Source organism: Solanum verrucosum, unplaced genomic scaffold (assembly GCF_900185275.1).
Source record: "Solanum verrucosum unplaced genomic scaffold, falcon-dt-bn FXZP01000062.1, whole genome shotgun sequence".
Lineage (NCBI taxonomy): Eukaryota > Viridiplantae > Streptophyta > Magnoliopsida > Solanales > Solanaceae > Solanum > Solanum verrucosum.
This window is the reverse complement of record NW_026020477.1, coordinates 6090673-6110010: the sequence shown is the minus strand read 5'-3', so window position 1 is coordinate 6110010 and position 19338 is coordinate 6090673. Positions and strand designations below refer to the sequence as shown.

General features: G+C 36.6%; 2 protein-coding genes across 3 annotated transcripts in view; both read right to left on the bottom strand.

Moving 5' to 3' along the window:
* LOC125809142 (tRNA nucleotidyltransferase cca2) overlaps positions 1-19338 on the bottom strand; it is a 244098-nt gene that overhangs the window by 191509 nt on the left and 33251 nt on the right. The window lies entirely within an intron of this gene.
* On the bottom strand, positions 400-1803 carry LOC125809177 (lignin-forming anionic peroxidase-like). The gene is made up of 4 exons (XM_049488834.1): positions 1591-1803; positions 1284-1475; positions 1003-1168; positions 400-908 (listed from the first exon to the last, which is right to left on the bottom strand). Exons 1-4 carry the CDS (start codon positions 1801-1803, stop codon positions 520-522), a joined length of 960 nt encoding a protein of 319 aa, XP_049344791.1. The 3' UTR covers positions 400-519.

Below are 19338 nucleotides of genomic sequence, written 5' to 3'. Positions count from 1 at the left end.
ATTTTAATTTGTTTTAATAATGATACCTATCATAGTCATTGCTTAATAATATTTTAAAATTATTTTAACAAGTTATGGATTACTGTAGTAATTTTTCTGTTGACTTCATTATGGTAGGGTAAAATTAAAAAAATATAATGATATAAATTTTAATTTATCGATTACAGTAATCGAAAAACTACAACAAAATTCCAATTGCACATTTATAGTCCAAGAATTTATAGTAATGTTATATATGCTGATAGTATAAAATTTATATATATTATCTTAAATTGAGATAAAAGATTAATTATCATTATAATCAATGTGTTTCAAAATATTTAAGTTTAATTATATATATTAAAAATGGAGCCAAGTAATTACACTGCTAAACATTAGCTAGAACTTAACTACTTCCTTAAAACATAACGAAGGTTTTATTTCATTATATTCCTGAAACAATACAAAAAATATATAGGGAAAAAATCAAATGAATACAAATAAGGTTAGCAATTATACAAGTAATAGGCTTTTGAAAAATCAATTTATAGCTCCACAAACAGTTCTTATGATCCCATTTTGACCAGTTAAAGGACTAATATCTCCCATTTTAATCATGGCTGCAGCAAAGTCAGAGGCAAATGCCCGAGGGCTATTGCTATATTCTAAAACAATATCATCGGTAGATCCTCCACTCATAAGAACTTGATCCGATTGAAGAAGACCTTTTCTTTGCCTCAAATTCTTGAAGTAGTTGTTATCCAATTGATTAGGTGTTACCAAATCAAGTGGAGCTAGGTTTCCATTTTGATCTTCTTGAGGACACTGACGTCTTCTAGTGCTAGCAAATCCAGCATCAATATTTGTTCCATTGCTATAAATTCTATCACGGAAAAGGAAGCATTGTGCTTGTCCAATTGAATGTGATCCTAGAATTAATTGGGAAATTTAAAAAGTTAGAACTTGTTATAAATATGTACAAATCTATATATGATCGATATCAATAGTTAGATCGAGTTTTACCTGATAAAGCAACCATATCCCTTGTGCTAAGGCCTTTGTTGGCAAAGCCAGAAATAAGCCTACTAAGAGGATCGAAAGGACCGGGAAGATCAGTTTCTGCAAGAGTATGACTTGCAGTGGTTGAGTCTCTTCTTCCGAGTTTCACTGTCCATGATGGACCGCCAACCTGATTGTTATGAACGTAACATTGATTGGTTAGAATAAAAAAAAAATACTAACTATAGTTATGAGCATAAAAAAGTTTCTTCTTTTCATAGTGTGAAAAAGTGAATTTCACTTACGAGAGTTGATGCATCCCTAGCAGCAACTGCAAGTATGTCAGCACACGATACAATTCCAGGACATGTTTTCTCAACCTCTCTTTTTGCATCTTCTATAATACCAAAGCCTCTAACTGATCCAAGATTTGGCAGCGCAGTCTTCTCGCTGACAATCGTTGGAGTTTCATCAAGCAAGAGAGAAGCATCACAACCCTATAAAAGTTAAAGCCGCAAATTATTTATAATCAATTAGTATATATTATGCATGTCATCAAACCAATAGAAGTACTTAGATATATAAACATATAGATTAATGTATATATCTAACCTGAACAAAACAATCATGGAAATGAAGACGAATGAGGGATGCAGCCATACGACGTTCCCTTGAAATTGCTTGTCTTATACTTGTACGAATAGTGGTGAGAGCAATAGGGCAAGTTCGGTCGTAGAATGTGGAAGAAAGTTGTGCATGGCATTGCATGGTAGAGAGTAGAAGAAGAGAAAATATAGCAACAAAAGAGTTGTTTGAACTTGTCATTTTGAAATTAAAATGCAAAGTTTGTTGAAAGAATTATAGATGTTTATTATCTTTGTGATGTGTTGAGGGAATAATAATGTTTCACTCAAATATTTATAGGCATAAAAACACGTTATTTTAAATCTCTTTGGTCACTATTGGCTGCCAATTGCATAAAAACACGTCTTTGCTATTCTTTTGACTTGTTCTAATCTCTTTGGTCACTATTCGCTACCTATTGTTGTACTGGACTTGTAGGTGAAATGGATCCGTACCATGTGGGATGGGGTGGGGACAGGGCAATGGTTATTAGGAATTCAAAAATATTGACATAAGCTTACAAATTATTATATATTAAAAAAATTATTTTATATAAACAATCTATATCAAAAATCTAGTGTATAAAAAGAATTATGTGACATCTTACTTATTCCTAGCTACGGTTGTGTACTGGTCGATTCAGTTTGGTTTTGAAGTATATTAGTTCGACTCATCGATTATCAGATTGTAGAAAGGCTAAACTGTTATAGAACTATTAAGATATTGGTTTATTGGTTATTGGTTTATTAGTTATTAATCATTATCGATTTAACTTTTAAGATTTGAAAAAAAAATTTTGAAAATCACTTAGAAACTAGGTGACAAATCAAATGAACCATATACAGGAGTTGATCGACCGATTGTCTTTTCCTCAAAAGCAAACACTGTCACATTGTACAATAATCGTAAATTTGAGACAACCTGAAATAAAGATATGAAACTAAACTCTAAGTCGAGAACTTTATATACCAGATAGTATAAATATAATATTTTTTATTTACTATCGGGTTGTCAGTTAGCCCGTTAAGTAAAAACCTAAAACCGTTAGAATCGATAGCCCGACGAAAAAAAATCAAAATTGTTACCGAAATCGCTAATCCAATGATTCATTATCGATAAGTTAATAACTGTTTTTCAATCCAAACTATCAGTTTCGATTCGATTTTGAAACTATTCCTAAGTTTTGTCAAGCTAGAAAACTTCATGATTATATATTTTGTATTTTGTATTATAATGGAATGACATTTTCCAATAATGTAACATAGATTTGGTCATTACGTTGAAAGTTAACTGGTGATATCATCATTAGAATAAGAATTAGTGAAGCTCCAGCTAGCAAGCATTTACAGTAGAATATTATGCATGCATTCTTCAATATTATATATTCTGATTTTATTTTTTTAATTATTTTCAACATTATCAGAGTAACTTCAAATAAAGTTCAATACATTACAATTTAATATATATTTTTTATTTAACTTAATTATTAATATTAACTTATTTGATTTGATATAAATATTAAGTTTAAAACAATTTTACTAGACACAATCTACAATATGCACCGTAATTTACGAGTAAGTTTTTTATCTTGTTACTTCATTCATTTTTGGTTGCTACACCATGTTACACCCAAAGTTAACGCGTAAGAACATGGCTTATAGTAAATAGAATATATATTCTACTATTGTTGTTTGTTTAATTAATTTTGTTCAAAGTACAATTACATTATTTGAAAAAGGGAAAAGGCAAAAATATATATGTCATCGAATTTCGAGAAAAAACTCATTTATGTCATTCGTTAAGTGTTTGACTTATCTATGTCATTTTAGTTAATAAATAATTGAATGAATGAGCTTTTTCTCAAACGAAAATGACATAGATAAGTCGAATTTTCAATGAATGACATATATGAGTCTTTTCTCAAAGTTCGACAGCATATATATTTGAACCTTTTCTGTTTGAAAAAAGAACAAAATCACTCTTTATTCAATGATTTGACATTTTAAGAAACATTCAAGATCCAACTTTTGAATCGGAATTCGACCCCAACCTAATTAAGACTTGACCCCGACTCCCGACCCCAACATCCGATTTAGGATCCAATTTTTGAATCGAGATCAGACCACGAGACCCGATCTGAGACCCGACTATATCCTGAGATTCAACCCCGACTTCGACATCCTACCCCCGACCCCATCGTGAGATCGACCTCGACTCGACCCTGACCTGAAACTTGACCCTGACTCGACCTCGACCTTGACCCCGATCTCGAACCCAACCTCGACCAGAGACCTGATCCCCCTTTACCTTGATATCAGACCGAGACCCGAGACTTCAACCCCGACCTTACCTGAGACCCGACCTCAACCCTAAGACCCAAACCGTGACTCTAGACTTGAGATTCGACACCTGACCCTGACTCAGTCCAGAATTCTGGAGGTGGATCTCGAGTCAAGGTCAAGAGTCGGGTCTCGAATTGAGAAACAAGAGTCGGATCCAGGATTAGTACTGGGAATCGATACCCGAGACTTAAGTTAGGATGGAAAGTTGAGGTGTGAGGTTCAAAAAGAGTTTTTTGGAAAATGTTTTCCTTACTTTTTAAAGGAAAGTCATTTTCCTTAAATTTGAGGAAAATAGGTTTATTTGGAAACACTTTCAAAACATTCAAGTCAACCAAACATTGAAAAACATTTTCTTTCATACCAAACACACCCTTAGTTGGTAATATATTTTCTTAAGGGATGTCCAAGAAAAAGATGACATGTAAAATAGGGTTGAGGGAGTATGCAAAAAGCTAAATAACTTCCATTTGTTTTCTTTGTCAAAACGAGTTATAATTTGAAGTTAAAAGTGAAGAGGAAACTGATTTCCATATGATGAGAAAGAAATTAATGTTTTTGATATTTGGGGAAGTTGTTGGCTGGGGGGAATAAATAATTAAAATCCATTATACATGATCTCTTGCCTTTCTATCTAATTCTGTAAAATTGAACCCAGCGTGAAGATTAAGGAAAGAAACTAGGGATCACTTTCTACATATATATAGACATCTAGGGACCTCTTGATAATTCTCAAGGGTGTTCCTGTGTGCTCTTCACTGTGCTCATGAAAATGGGGAAAGGAAAAGAGATCATTTGAAGAGTGTCCATGTGTGCTCTCCTTATATAGTGCACCCATATCTTTTGGTGTTCGGATGGAAATTAATCTTGTTGATGATTTAATTTGCATAGTTGTATTCATGATTTAGAGTTGAGAGGATGTTGTAGTATTTGTATTGTTTCAGTTATAATTGCTGATAATAAGGTAGATATATTTTGTAGTTATACTTATAGGCACTTAAATTAAGGTAAACCAACCTATTCATGTACGCCCCTAAACATGTATAGCAATGTCATACAACCTTAAAATTATAGTTCCGGCTAAAATGACCATGGAAGCTAACTCGGCAAAATTGAATGATTTTTTAAAGACAAAACAGAATGTACTCTGAAGCATTTCAACTGAACTTGCCTGCTATTCCAAATTTCAAAGCATTTCACATTATTCCAAATTCTCAGATGAAAGCAAAGCAGTATATAATTCTAGGATAACAGAGTGGAGAAAAGGCAAAATCTTGATTCTAACCTGCTATCAACAATTGGTTATGCTATACCTACCAAAACCACAATTAGGGGATATTCATCAATTGAACAAAATCCTTTACTGTTATCCTATTTCTTTGTCTGCATATAAGGGTCAAGTCGAGCAACATCTCACACCTTGCGTCTTCTCTTCCGTCAGCTATGCAATACTTCTCTTACTGTATATGATTGAAGTTCAAAACTACTCGGTTTTTGCACGTTTCATCCAATCAAGGCATTCTTCAGCTGAATCAGAAGGGTGTGCGAGCTGCCACACCAGCAATTTTTGTTGCTGCAGAGGAAAATTAAACTATGAGTAAATACTTATAACCAATTAAACACTGGTTAAGAAAATAGTATTAGTGGCATACCCATTCTCTAACAACTGGCCCTCCACTTTTAATCTGCAAAATGTTCATAATTTCCTTTCCATCAACTAGTGGTTTCATTTCCCAAACCTTCTCCAGACCAGGAAATTAAGGTAAGCTCATAGGTTACAAAGATCTACAATTCAATCAAATATGTGGTTTCTACAAAAGCAACATGCACATCACACCAATGTAAGCAAAATGTTACTATTCTAATATAGTGAAACATTTTGGTGGGAGTCATACTCCACAATAACCCTTAATTCATTAAAGAACCACACTAAATAAGTGTGGAAGTGAGAAAAGACTTTGATATGGGATACAACAAAGGAATTAAACAAGGCTAAGTTATTATTATCTTTTATAGCTGGCTTCAACTGAATCGATCCTAACTCTGAAGAAACACTGAAGATAAGTGCTTAAGGGGAAAGAGAGCAGCAAGACAGGAGCCAAAGTTTCTTGATGTAGAGAGTCACAAGGAAAACTAGGTTTAATTTCAAGGTTCAATCAAATTCATGAAACAGTTGCATGAAGAATCACTCACTGTTTCTGCATCACTGGCCTTCAACTTGAGAGAATTGCGAAAAATATAATTTACAACTGGAATCTGATCAGCATCAGCCAAAGTTAGTATTTATTCACAAAAAAAAACGCAAATCCTCAACATGTGTAGGCATTATCAAGTTCACAGAAAGAGGTTACAACTACATAAAAATTAGCATCCTTAGGCCATGATTTTCTTCTGCTTAGAAACAAAATGTCCAATAACATCAGTCATAAGCAAAACACACCCTTTTATCTCTATAAATGGTCTCTCTGAATGGCAAAAATAAAGCAGCATACAGGCAAAGTCTCCTTTGATCATCCTAGAACCAGAAACAGATATGAGACCAGGTCCCTTGACTCAGCAAGAACAGTAACTGAAATATATGCAGAAAATAACTAGCTCAAAGCAAATTAGGCACAAGGATTTTACGTGGAAACCCCCTTGCTCAAGGGAGGTGAAAACCACGACCTGTACTCACAGGGTTTCAACTCAAACTCCATTTCACTCAAACGGAGCAACGATTGAGATTACAAATTCTTGCAACCTAGGAATTTAACTCTAAATCCCTTCCCCTCAATGTAACAACTCTACTACAAAGAAAGAGCTAAGCAACAACTCTATTGCCCACTAAACCACCTAACTCTAGATGATTTAGACTACAACTAAGCAACAACAATGTTTCCCACTAAACCACCTAACTCTAGATGATTTAGACTTCAACTAAGCAACAATAATGCTGCCCACTAAACCAGTTAACCCTAACTGACTTAGACTTTTGTTTGAACCAAACAAAGATCTAATTCCTTTATAGCACAGGAATAGATTTACAATGTAAACACTTAAGACACAAAGCTAAAAATACAACAAAGACGCTTCAGCACTCTATCAGATCCCTTTGTTGAGGATGAGCAATATTCTTCCTTGAAGATGACTTCTTCTTTTTTAGCTTATGAATTTTCAGAAATTCAGAACTTTTTTTGCCAAATCTTGAGTTTTTGTTTTGTGAGAAGAGACTATATCAAAATGAACACAAACTCCTTGAGACGACCCTATTGGCTGAGAGTTTGCTTCTCTAAAAAGACGTGCACCTACCACATCAGAGGTGCCAACTTTTCAGATAGCTGTCTTATCGTCCTTTTACATACGCAGTCTTGCAGGGACCAGGTCCCTTGCAATGTTCTTTGTGTGATCTTGAGAAGACTTGCTAACTCTCTTTCTCTTTTTTGAATGAATGAATCTTCTTGTTGTTTGTCATTTTGATTATATCGACCAAAAAGAATTATTGTCCATTGGCCAAACAACATCGTTCGTTTCTATTGGTGAAGTACGCTGACGACTTCACCAACCCACTGATAGGACAACTTTACAGTTGTACACCATTATAAATCGTGACAAGAGAACTTTGCCAGGGACTGGGTCCATGCATTTGTGAGCCACTGAAACAGACAATCTCGTCCGCTCTTCCTAGCGATGAAGTACGCTGCACTTTTCACCAACCAACCTGACAAGACAGCTTTACAGTTGTACCTCATTTTGAATCAGGATGAGAACACTCTGCCAGGGACTAGTCCCTGCATTTGTGAGAATCATCAAAACACCTAGAATATAACACAAGGTTAGTTTTTAATTAACCTATAAGCCATGGGGGGGGGGGGGGGTTACTTTGGATCAATGATCACATCAAAATCAATTTTATCCCTAATCACTGAAAAAATGTGATACTGATTGTCTCTTGTCACACAAAAAGAAAATAAAACTCTCAGAATATGTACAACCAAACATTACTTTATAAGGTGAGAAGAGAAGAGGAGATAACTGGTGAAAACATGAGACCATAAGTTAAAGAACAACCCTTGTATTAACGAACATGACATAAATATATTGAGCACCTCTGTAGCAATAGCATCTTGAATAGGATATACAACTCACAAGGATTTTCAGATTTATCACCCACTTGTAATTTCATATACAGATAACAAGTTCAGGCAGAAGCATGATTGTAACACCCCAGAATTTTTTTGAGTTAAGACTCGAACCATCCTTTGTTGTGAGTAGGATTTTACCGAGGAATTTAAATTTCTTGAGTGTTAAGGTCGCTAGATGTAGCACCTTGAGTTCCAAAAAGAACTAAATTGGAAATAGCAAAATCTAAAATTTTGCAAGTTATGCTTAAGTTATGAGTTTTGGGTCAACTTAAAACGACCATAACTCTCGGTACAGGATGAGTTAGGTGTGTCATAAGATGAAAAATGAAAGGTCTTTGAATTATCTTTTCAACGCCATCGAGCTTGCTAAATTTCGAGCTCGTATAAGGTATATATGATCGTTTGAAGTCGGGCTGTCCAATTAAGGAAAGTTAGCCGAAAATATGAGGGGTATTTTGGTCTTTTCCTTACCCAATTGGATTTAAGCGTTTTTAGTAAGGTTTTAGGAATCTAAACTGATTAGAATTAGTTTCATTCATCCCAAAAAGCGTTTAGAATTTTAGAGAGAAGATTCAAGAGGAGGAAAAATTCAAGGTTTCAAGCGTTCATTCAAGAAATTCAAGATTTCGCCAAGAGCCTAGTTCTTTGAGGTATGTAAGCTTCCATAGTGTTGGGTTTGTTCACCCACATGCCAATCATGAGTTTATTTTTCGAATCTATCCATAAATATTGAGCAATTTAATTTCTTGATGAGTTCTTGATAAGTGTTCTTGAAGTTTCCTTATCGATTAAGTTTTGATGTAAGATTCTATTTGGGTCAACTTCAAACAACCATATCTCTTAGAATATAAAGAGTTACGTGCTCCATAGCCTATTAAATGAAATGTATTTTAATATACTTTCCAACGCCACCAATTTCGCGTCAATCCAATTTCTGAGTAAAGAGTTATGACTATTTTATCAACCTATATACAATGTTGTTATGAATTAGCCGACGGGAAAACATTAAAAATGGTTGTTTTTGTTTTTTTACCTCCAAGAAAACCCTAAACAAATTTCTTGACTAATAAAAGGCTCAAAACAATCAGATTTTCATCTTTTAATCCATCGTTTTCTGCTCTCTCAAACTCTAGGGAAAAATCCTAAGGAAAAATAAAAGTAGAAGACTCCATTCAAGATTCTTCTTCAAGGTAATTAAGTCTTTCTCCAAAAATTCCATTCTTTTCAACTCAAATTCCTCCATACAATTATTAATCACTAATGAAAATCATAATTCTTGGTCATAGAGATTTCAAGAAACTAATTCAAGAATCTCAAGCAAGGTTTTCTTGATCGTGGACCTTCAAGGTAGGGTTTCAAGGCTTCTAATTAAGTTCTTCTTCAAGATTCTTCAAGAACCTTGTTCTTCCAAGTATGTAAGGCTATCATAGTGTTGGACTAGCTCGTCCTCACACCCTACATCTACTTTCATATCAGTAAAAGAGTAATCTATGATACTTTCCCTAGATTTGAGTATTCTTGAGATAGGTTGATTTTGAGTTCTTGAGTTCATGTTTCTTTTAAAAGTTCTATTCCTAATTATCGAATTGTTATATTGTTATTGAGATCCTTCATATCATGAATCATAACTCCTGAATTCATAATTCAAATTGAAGAGAGAGAGAATTAAGAATAGAGTTCAAGAAAGTCTTTGAGTTCAATTGTGGATCCGTTGAGATCAACTATCAATTTGAACTAAGTTTTGAGGAAGTAAGTATGAGAATGAGAAGAGTCGTTCACACGAGTTCCATGTTTTTATGTAGACCCTCGAGTTGAGTCGTTCATGCCCATAAATTCCGCATGAACTCCATAAGTTGAGTATCTTTGAGAGGAGTAGTATCTTCAAGTTCTAAGTCTTAAGTATTGAGTTTCTAATCCCTTTTTGAGATTATATTCCTAATCATGGGACTATTACATGTTATCCATGAAGTCCTTGAGTTGAGTAGTTCATGCCCATAATTCCGCATGAACCCTATAAGTCGAGTAGTCTTGAGATGAGAAGTATCTTTGAGTCCTTGAGTTGAGTTGTTCATGTCCATAATTCCGCATGAACCCTCTGAGTCGAGCATTCTTTAAATGAGTATTATCATTGAATTTCTTGAGTTCCGAGTATTGAGTTCTACGTATGGTTATTAAAAACCTTGAGCATTGAGTTGAGTAAGAGCAAGAGTTGAGTTCAGTTTCTTCAAAAGATTATATGGGAACTAAGTATTTCCAAAGAGTAAATGTTTTCACATTTAAACAAGAAAGGAAACACTAATTTCCAAAAGAGCATTTGAGCTAGTTTTTCAGTATAGAGTAAATGCTTTCACAATTAAGCAAGAGAGGAAACATTGATTTCCTAGAGAGCCTTTGGGCTAGTTTTTGAGTAATTATCTCAAACCACAGAAAAAGTTATGTTTTTAAACATATGAGCTAGTTATATTTTGGGAGTAGTATTGAACACCGATATGGCGAAGAGTTTAGACAACTCACAGCCCCCATAAACCATGTAGCCATCATGGGTAGAAACTGGTCATACTTTAGGTGATTCCTTAATGCCTTTAGCATAGACTAGTGGATCTACTTAGTAGTTAGGTTCTATACCCCCGGCTAGGTATAGGACGGCTCTGGCAGCGTGAGGTAAAATTCTGTATACTTGCATATGTATTATTGCTTTATATCGAGTTGAGTATCCAGAGTTGAGTATCTAGAGTTGAGTACCCAGAGTCGAGTATCTTATAATTGAGTTGAGCCTTATTTCACTGAGTTGAATATCTTATCATTGAGTTGAACTATGTTTGTTTCAGTTGAGTTGAGTGAGTTGAGAAGAGGTAAGTATGTTTCATTTTTATCAAGTTCAAGCTTATATTTATGCTTTAGAATTTCCCTTACATGCTCGTACATTCCATGTACTGAGCCATTTGGCCTGCATCGTTTCATGATGCATATACAGGCACTCAAGATCATCAACATGCACCTCGTTGATACTGCATGCAGTTCGAGTTAGCTATGGTGAGCATCCTTGCTTCTAGAGGGTTCCACTTGTGCTTTCAGTTATATCAGTTGTTAGGATGTCGTGGGTCTTGTCCCGACTTCCATCTTTGTCAGTTAGAGGCTTCATAGATAGATAATAGAGTTTCAGAAGTCTGTTCATTTATTTTGTTAAATGTTTTAAAGACTTAAGTTGTCTATTTTATGGCGAGTTGTATATATTATTTTTATTCATTTTTTAAGCTTTTGTATGTTTGAGTTAGTCTTCCGCTTGTAGTCAGCCATGATGAGGGTTCGCTTGGGGACCAGCAATGGTTCTCAAGTGCCAGCCACGTCCAGGGTGTAGGCTCGGATCGTGACAATGATCATGAAGCAACACTCACAGAAAATGAGGAGCGTCCAATAAGGTTTAAAAACTCTCAAGCTGAACCCAAGCAAGAAACACACAGCCTGTGAAAGTCACAAGTGTTTCACATGTAAGAAGTAACAACCATTAATGAGCAAGAATTAGAAAATTATATATCAATACCAGTACATCCAAAATAGATAGAATTTTGATTTTCTTAGAATGGAATGAGAAACTTAACAACATGAAACAAACGGTCATAGAATTTTATCATGCTCCTTTAGCACTCTTTGTGGGTCCTGGGAACATTCAAAATCTTATTTCAACTTTGAAAATTGGTGGTTGACCACAGAAGGTTTTGTTGATAAGAGTTAAAACTTGGTGGAACTCTTTTTTTTTTAAACTGGTAATGTTGTATTCATCAGCATTAAGGTATGATGAAGACCTCCAAAAAGGTAGTAACACGTTAAAAAAAGAGTCTAAATTACAGTAATCCTAAAATATCAACTAATTGTTCAGCATTTTCTATACAATGTTCTTTACACCAAAAGTAGAAAGTTGCAATGCAGCTCCCTTTGATTTTATGAATGTTGTTGAATCTATCTTAAGAATTTCTTCCATTCCTCTCCCTCCAAATAGTCCACCAGATACAATGTGGAATTATTCTCCACCACTTCTTCTGCGTCTTGCTTCCCCCTCTCCTAATCCAACAACTTAACAAGTCTGTTATGTGCTCTGGCATTGACCATTTTGTCTCTGTTAAACTGAGAACATAGTCCAAAGCTAAGATATCACTTTACAATGGAGAAACAAATGATTATTTGTCTCTCTAGCCTCACTGCATAACATGCATCTGGACATAATTGGCAATCCTTTTTCTGCAAGATCTCATGAGTGAGGCAAGCTTTCCTGATTACTAGCCAAGCAAAGCACTTAACTTAAGTAGGAGCCATACTTTCCCATACATGCTTCCAAGGACCTATTTTGTTCTCAGGCATCCAAGATACCTCTTTCCTATAAACTCTACCTACAGAGAACTTGCCATCCTTATCATGTTTCCATCAAAACGTGTAAACCTCTACAGTGGTGCCTTTGAATCCATCAATTATCTGCAATAGCTCCACAAACCTACCTACTTCCCTGTCAGTAAGATGCCTCCAAAAAAAGAAGCTCCATCCCAGAGGGGTCCAACTATCAGCCACTGTAACCTCAAGGTTAGTGCATATATTGGCCAGATCAGGGAATACCTGCATAAAACTTCTTGTCCAATCCATAGGTCCTTCCTGATAAGAGCTTATGTCTTTTGGTGTTTTGATGATCTCCTCACAAGTGCAGGGACCTGGTCCTCTGCAGAGTACGCTCGTTCAGTGACAAAGTGTGGTACAACTGTAAAAGCTGTCTGCATCAGAGAGTTGTTGAAAGCTGCAGAGTACTTCACCAATCAGAAGCAAGGATGTTGCTTGTACGTTTGGTAATAACTTTTCATGGTTTATATCAAACATGATACAACAATATTATGAATTCATTCAAAGAGAGAATCTTTCAAGCTTCAAGAACAGCAAGGGACTTGATCAATTACTTCAAGAGCTTCAAGAACAACAAGGGATCTGATCGATTACTTCAAGAGCTTCGTGTACCAGCTGTTACTTTGTTTGCTTGTAATAGTGCTTACATTGTAGGATTCGTTTTGTGAAAGAAACGTTTCAAACTTGTTTGAATCATTGTAAGAACTAGGTTAAGGGTAACTTAGGTTCTTACTCTAAAAGTCTATATTAATCGGTTAGGATTAGTATAGTGGGCGGTGTTGTATCCGCTTTGGCTCATCTAAGTAATAGGAGGTATTGCTTAGAGTTGGGATTAGTAGGCTAATCTCGGTTTGTAAACTTGCTTTTACTTTTGCTTGGAGAAGACTAGTGAAAGAAGTTTGAAAAGTCCTGGCAGGCCAGGTCGTGATTTTACTCCCTTGAGCAAGGAGGTTTCCACGTAAAGTTGTTGTGCAATCTTTACTTTCAGCACTTTGTTTATTTTCTGTTATTGTAATTGTGCTGAGGACCTGGTCCCATCTAGACAAGTGGACGCATACATTCCAACAAGTGGTATCAGAGCAAGTCTTTTCTCTCTGGTTAACACCAAGAAAAGGAAAGATCCTGACGGAATGGCCGCTCCACCTAACATGAAGGAAGGACAGTCCTCGATCAGACCACCTCGATTCAATGGTCAGTATTATGGATGGTGGAAAAATCGTATGCATGATTATATCAATGCAGAGGACACTGAGTTGTGGGATATCATTCTTGATGGTCCTTACATTCCAGTCAAGGAAGTGAAGGATGAAGAGACCACCGTGAAATCTTCTAAGATGTTAATGGGTAAAAGGATTGGGGTTGGTTGAATATATTTTCCGAAATAACCTAAATTCTATGGTCAAGACAAGAAAAGAATACAATGAAGCTGATAGGAAGAAGATTGAAAAAAATTACAAAGCCAAGAAGATCCTAGTGTGTGGGATTGGAGCGGAGGAGTACAACATAATTTCTGCCTGTGAATCTGCCAAAGAGATATGGAACTGTCTCCAAACAGCCCATGAGGGAACACAACGAGTAAAAGAGTCTAAGATCGATATGCTTACGACTCAATACGAGAATTTTTGTATGAAGGAAGGTGAAACTATCTTTGAAATGAACTCAAGATTCACTTCCATCACCAATGAACTAAGATGCTTAGGTGAGCCCATTCCCTTAAGCAAACAAGTTCGCAAGATTCTCAAGGTTCTTCCCAAGTCATGGGAAAGCAAAGTTGATGTTATAACAGAGGCAAAAGATCTGAAGACACTTTCCATGGATGAGCTGATTGGAAATCTCCAGATCTACGAGCTGAACAAAAAACAGGGGACAAACATGAAGGAGGGAAAGAAGGAGAAATTTATTGCTCTAAAAAACTCACAAAATGATACGACTGAGGAGGAAGATCAAATGGCCTATGTTACGAAAAGGTTTCAAAAAATCATCAAGAAACATGACTTCTTTCAAAAGAAGGCTTCGACCAGCAGAGCAGCAAACGCAAATGACCTTTGTCATAAATATGGCAAACCTGGTCATTTTATGAGGGACTGTCCCAGCCAGAAGCAGGAAACTCAGAACTTCAAACCTCGTAAGAGGGACTTGGTCCCAGACAGTGCTCGGAGAAAGGCTCATGCTGATCAGTTGGTGAGAAAAGCCTTTGTTGTATGGGGAAATGATTCAAGTGAGTCAGAAGAAGATGCAGAAAGCTATGAATATGTTTCAATGATGGCTATTAAAGATGATGAAAATGTCTTCAATTCCATCTTCTCATTAATGGCAAATTTTGATGATGAAGAGGATTCATATGAGGTAACTCTTTTTGATCTTAAAGATGATCTAGATAATCTGCCTATTGAAAATTTGAGGAAACTTGCTGCTCTGCTTATTGATTGTGTTGATGAACGAACCACTGAAAACTTAATGTTGAATAAAAAATTAAGTTTGTGTGAAGATAAGAATTCTGCTTTCATGTCTAAACTGAGTATCAGGATAGGTATCCTCGAGAATGATAGTCTGGAACCCAGTGAGGGACCTGGTACCTCAGTAGGTGGAAAAAGAAAGCTTAGCATCCTTGAGGAAGAACTGGAAGAAAAGCTCAAAATCCTTGAGTCCAAGTTAGTTGCTTCTCTTGAAACAAATTCTCAACTGAGAAAGGATCTGAGTAAGGTCAAGGAGGAGTTAAGCCACTCTCTAAAATGGACTGACTCTTCTAAGATACTCTCTAATCTGTCTAATCAGAGTTTCAATGGAAAGAAAGGGTTGGGACGTAGACCAATAGAACCTCCTTATAATCCTCATAGCAAATATGTGTCTGTATCTGACAATCTGTTGTGCACTCACTGTGGGCGTAATGATCATCTAAAAGAAAAGTGTGAGACTCTGAGAAAAGCAAAAGAAAAGCATGAGAAATTTGTCAGATCTGAAAACAATGATAAAAGGGAACTCAAGGGACCTGGTCCCCGTTATCGTTTCTGTAAGAACACTTTTCCCCCCTGGACAGGAAGGTTTCTTATTAAGCCTTTTGATAGTTATTGGGAACTCCGTCTGAAGTGGGTTCCCAAGTCTAATAAGTGATTCTTGTGCAGAAGAGAGGGAGCAGTCAATGTTGGTACATGGATAGTGGATGCTCAAGGCATATGACTGGAAATACTCTAAACTTCCTCTCTTTGAAAGCACACCAAGGTGGTGGTGTGTCATTTGGCGGTGGAAAGAAAGGTTTTATTCTTGGTATTGGCAAGATAGGAAGAACTCCAGATCATTCCATAGACAGTGTACACTATGTGGACGGTTTGAAGTTTAATCTTTAAAGTGTGTATCATATTTGCGACAAGGAAAAATGAAGTCAAGTTCATATTTGAAGGGTGTGTGGTTACAAATTGTGCAATTAAGAAAATTGTAATGTCTGCAAAAGGAGTCAAGAATGTGTATGTTGTTGATCTTGATTCTACTGAAGAAGACAACTTGTCATGTATGAGTTCTCAAACTGATGATGCAAATCTTTGGCATAGGCGACTGGGTCATGTAAGTACCTCTTTACTTAACAAGCTTGTTGCAGGGGACCTGGTCCGCGGACTTCCAAAGTTGAAGTTCTCAAAAGACAAAGACTGTGACGCCTGTGCAAAAGGGAAACAAACAAGATTTTCTTTCAAGGCAAAGAAGGGTGTGAGCACTACCAGACCTTTGGAACTTCTCCACATGAATCTGTGTGAACCTGTTAGAATTCAAAGTAGAGGAGGAGTGATGAAGGGAGACCATGAGATGGAGGAGCTGATCAAGGAAAGGGAAGACAAGGATATCCTAAATCCTGGAAACAAACAGGTTGCAAAGGAAATTGCTGCAGATCTCACATGAGCACCTGGTCCCTCTGATACTACCCAGAAGGTTCCATCTCAAAATCATAAAGCTAATGATGCTGAATTTGATGTTGAAATCGAAGAAAAGTTGATCAGAAAGTCCAGATGGAAACATCAATTCTCACATCCATGGGACAATCTCATCTCTCCACTTGACTCTGGAATTTCAAACTAGATCCAGGACAAGAAATCTAGTTGCATATTCAGCCTTAATGTCAAGAGAAATACATCAAGGAACTGCTTTGAAAGTTCAATCTGATTGAGGCAAAAGTTCTTGACACTCCCATGAGCACAAGTGTGAAGCTTGACTTAGATGAAGATGGAGTTGAGGGATGGGTGCAAGATTTCAAGCAGCACCAAAGGAATCCCATCTAAAGGGAGCTAAACGTATCCTGAGAAACTTGAAGGGAACTCAGGACCTGGTCCTCTTCTACCTAACAGGTGCTGACTATGCAGGCTTTCTTGTAGATCGAAAGAGTACATTAGGTGGCATATTTTCTTGGATCATCACTGATTTCCTGATGGACAATGTTGAGAAGCAAAATGTGGTGATGAAGTTCTGTAAGACTGAGGACCAGCTGACTGATATCTTTAAAAAGTCATTCAGTAAAGAATGTTTCATTAAAAGCAAGATGAGGCTGGGGATACACAAGATTACCTGATTCCGTGACAAGTTTGCACAAAAATCTTCTATTTTGATTATGTTACGGAGGGCAGGTATCTATACTTGTTTTAATGCTTGTCACTTAAGAATTCACTTCTGGTACCTTAATGTAGGTATACACTCATGGTGTGTCTAGCTGAAGGGAAGATTAAATCATACTGACAGGGTTGCAAACTGAAAAGGGGACCTGGTCCTGCTGAGGTTAGTATCACTTATACTACACTGTCTGTATGTCAACATCACTGCCACATGTCCCTCGCTCATTCATCGCGTCAGTTTCAGATGTCTTTTCGCTTTTAAACCAAAGGTTGCTACTGTTGGGGACCCGATGTCTTTTTGGTTTTATATACTACTTCTCTTAGTGAATCAAATTACAAAATCTCATCAAACAATTCTTGTTGAAATTCACTAATCCCCTTTCCAAAGCTTTTCTTTCTTTCTCAAAATGCCTAACTCTAATTCCTCTTCAAAGATCCCTATCTCCCAAGAAGTTGAAAATCTTAGTTCATTCAACTTCTCCTTTTCTACTCCAGAAGACTGTAAAGAAATCTCATGTGAAAAGGGAGAAAGCTAGAAAACAGGTGGCTGAAAATTAAAACGTGGAGATATCAAAAATGCAGGGTTATCGAAAAAGTTTCTCAAAGGGAACTATCAATTGCTTTTTGAGTTCATCAATAAGGTGTTAGTGCCCAAAACAAAAAAATAATAGTGGCATCTGCTGCTGATCTGTCTCTCATGGAGAAGCTTGATGAACTTGAAGAGATCAACCTCTCTGCCATTATGCTGGAATGTTAGTGTGTTGAAAGAAAAGCTAGGGGCAGATCTCAAATGGCAGATGTTCTAGAGTAGCAGACTGCTCTTAAACGGGAAGTAACTGATCTTACTGAGATTCTGAATAACAAGGAGATTGAAATCGCTTCATTGAGGTCTGAATTACAGAAGGCAGTTTCGAGGGGGCCTGGTACCAGCGATGGAAATGAGAAGGTGTTGCAAATGTTGAGGGATGAAAATGAAAGGCTGCTAAAGACAAATGCATCACTCAGTGAGGAAGTTAAGGCTCTCAACATGCAGCTTATCAAGGCTCATGAGGATGCAAAGGAGCATCTGTCTCTGCTTATGTGCACCATCAATCCCTTTCCCATTTCGTCCTAAAAGTGTCTTGTTTCCTTACAATCCTGATTAAAACTCTTGTGGCTTTGTGTTTGTTTTGCTTGACTACAGTGGTCAGTATTTGTGATCTAATGTTATTTATGTTTCTCCCTTGTTCATGTGTGGCTTAATATTCTCTTTATGCTTACATACACATGTTCTGTGTGGCCCAAGGCCCTGAATTCTTTATTGTCTTGCATTTAACTTGAATATGTTTACTGCTTCACCTTTTCAATGATGTCAAAAGGGGGAAGTTTTGTTGTAAAGTTGGTTGTGGAATAGGGGGCACTGAACTAAGGGGGAACGAACTATGGTTGTTAGGGGCATTGAACTAAGGGGGAATGAACTGTGGTTGTTACTGGTGCACTAACAAAGGGGGAATTTGTTATGTATTTGAATGAATGTCTGTTCACTCACGTGAGGAGTTATGCAGGTTGTTTGTCATCATCAAAAAAGGGGAAATTGATAAGAGCTTATGTCTTTTGGTGTTTTGATGATCTCCTCACAAGTGCAGGGACCTGGTCCTCTGCAAAGTACGCTTGTTCAGTGACAAAGTGTGGTACAACTGTAAAAGCTGTCTGCGTCAGAGAGTTGGTGAAAGCTGCAGAGTACTTCACCAATCAGAAGCAAGGATGTTGCTTGTACGTTTGGTAATAACTTTTCATGGTTTATATCAAACATGATACAACAATATTATGAATTCATTCAAAGAGAGAGTCTTTCAAGCTTCAAGAACAGCAAGGGACTTGATCAATTACTTCAAGAGCTTCAAGAACAACAAGGGATCTGATCGATTACTTCAAGAGCTTCGTGTACCAGCTGTTACTTTGTTTGCTTGTAATAGTGCTTACATTGTAGGATTCGTTTTGTGAAAGAAACGTTTCAAACTTGTTTGAATCATTGTAAGAACTAGGTTAAGGGTAACTTAGGTTCTTACTCTAAAAGTCTATATTAATCGGTTAGGATTAGTATAGTGGGCGGTGTTGTATCCGCTTTGGCTCATCTAAGTAATAGGAGGTATTGCTTAGAGTTGGGATTAGTAGGCTAATCTCGGTTTGTAAACTTGCTTTTACTTTTGCTTGGAGAAGATTAGTGAAAGAAGTTTGAAAAGTCCTGGCAGGCCAGGTCGTGGTTTTACTCCTTTGAGCAAGGAGGTTTCCACGTAAAGTTGTTGTGCAATCTTTACTTTC

What these genes read in the sequence shown, in the direction of transcription:
- LOC125809177 (XM_049488834.1), bottom strand. Translation starts at nt 1,803, where the DNA reads ATGACAAGTTCAAACAACTCTTTTGTTGCTATATTTTCTCTTCTTCTA. An exon ending in TCCATGATTGTTTTGTTCAG is followed by an intron (nt 1,476 to 1,590) that starts GTTAGATATATA and finishes TAACTTTTATAG; the next exon opens with GGTTGTGATGCTTCTCTCTT. An exon ending in GGATATGGTTGCTTTATCAG is followed by an intron (nt 909 to 1,002) that starts GTAAAACTCGAT and finishes AATTAATTCTAG; the next exon opens with GATCACATTCAATTGGACAA.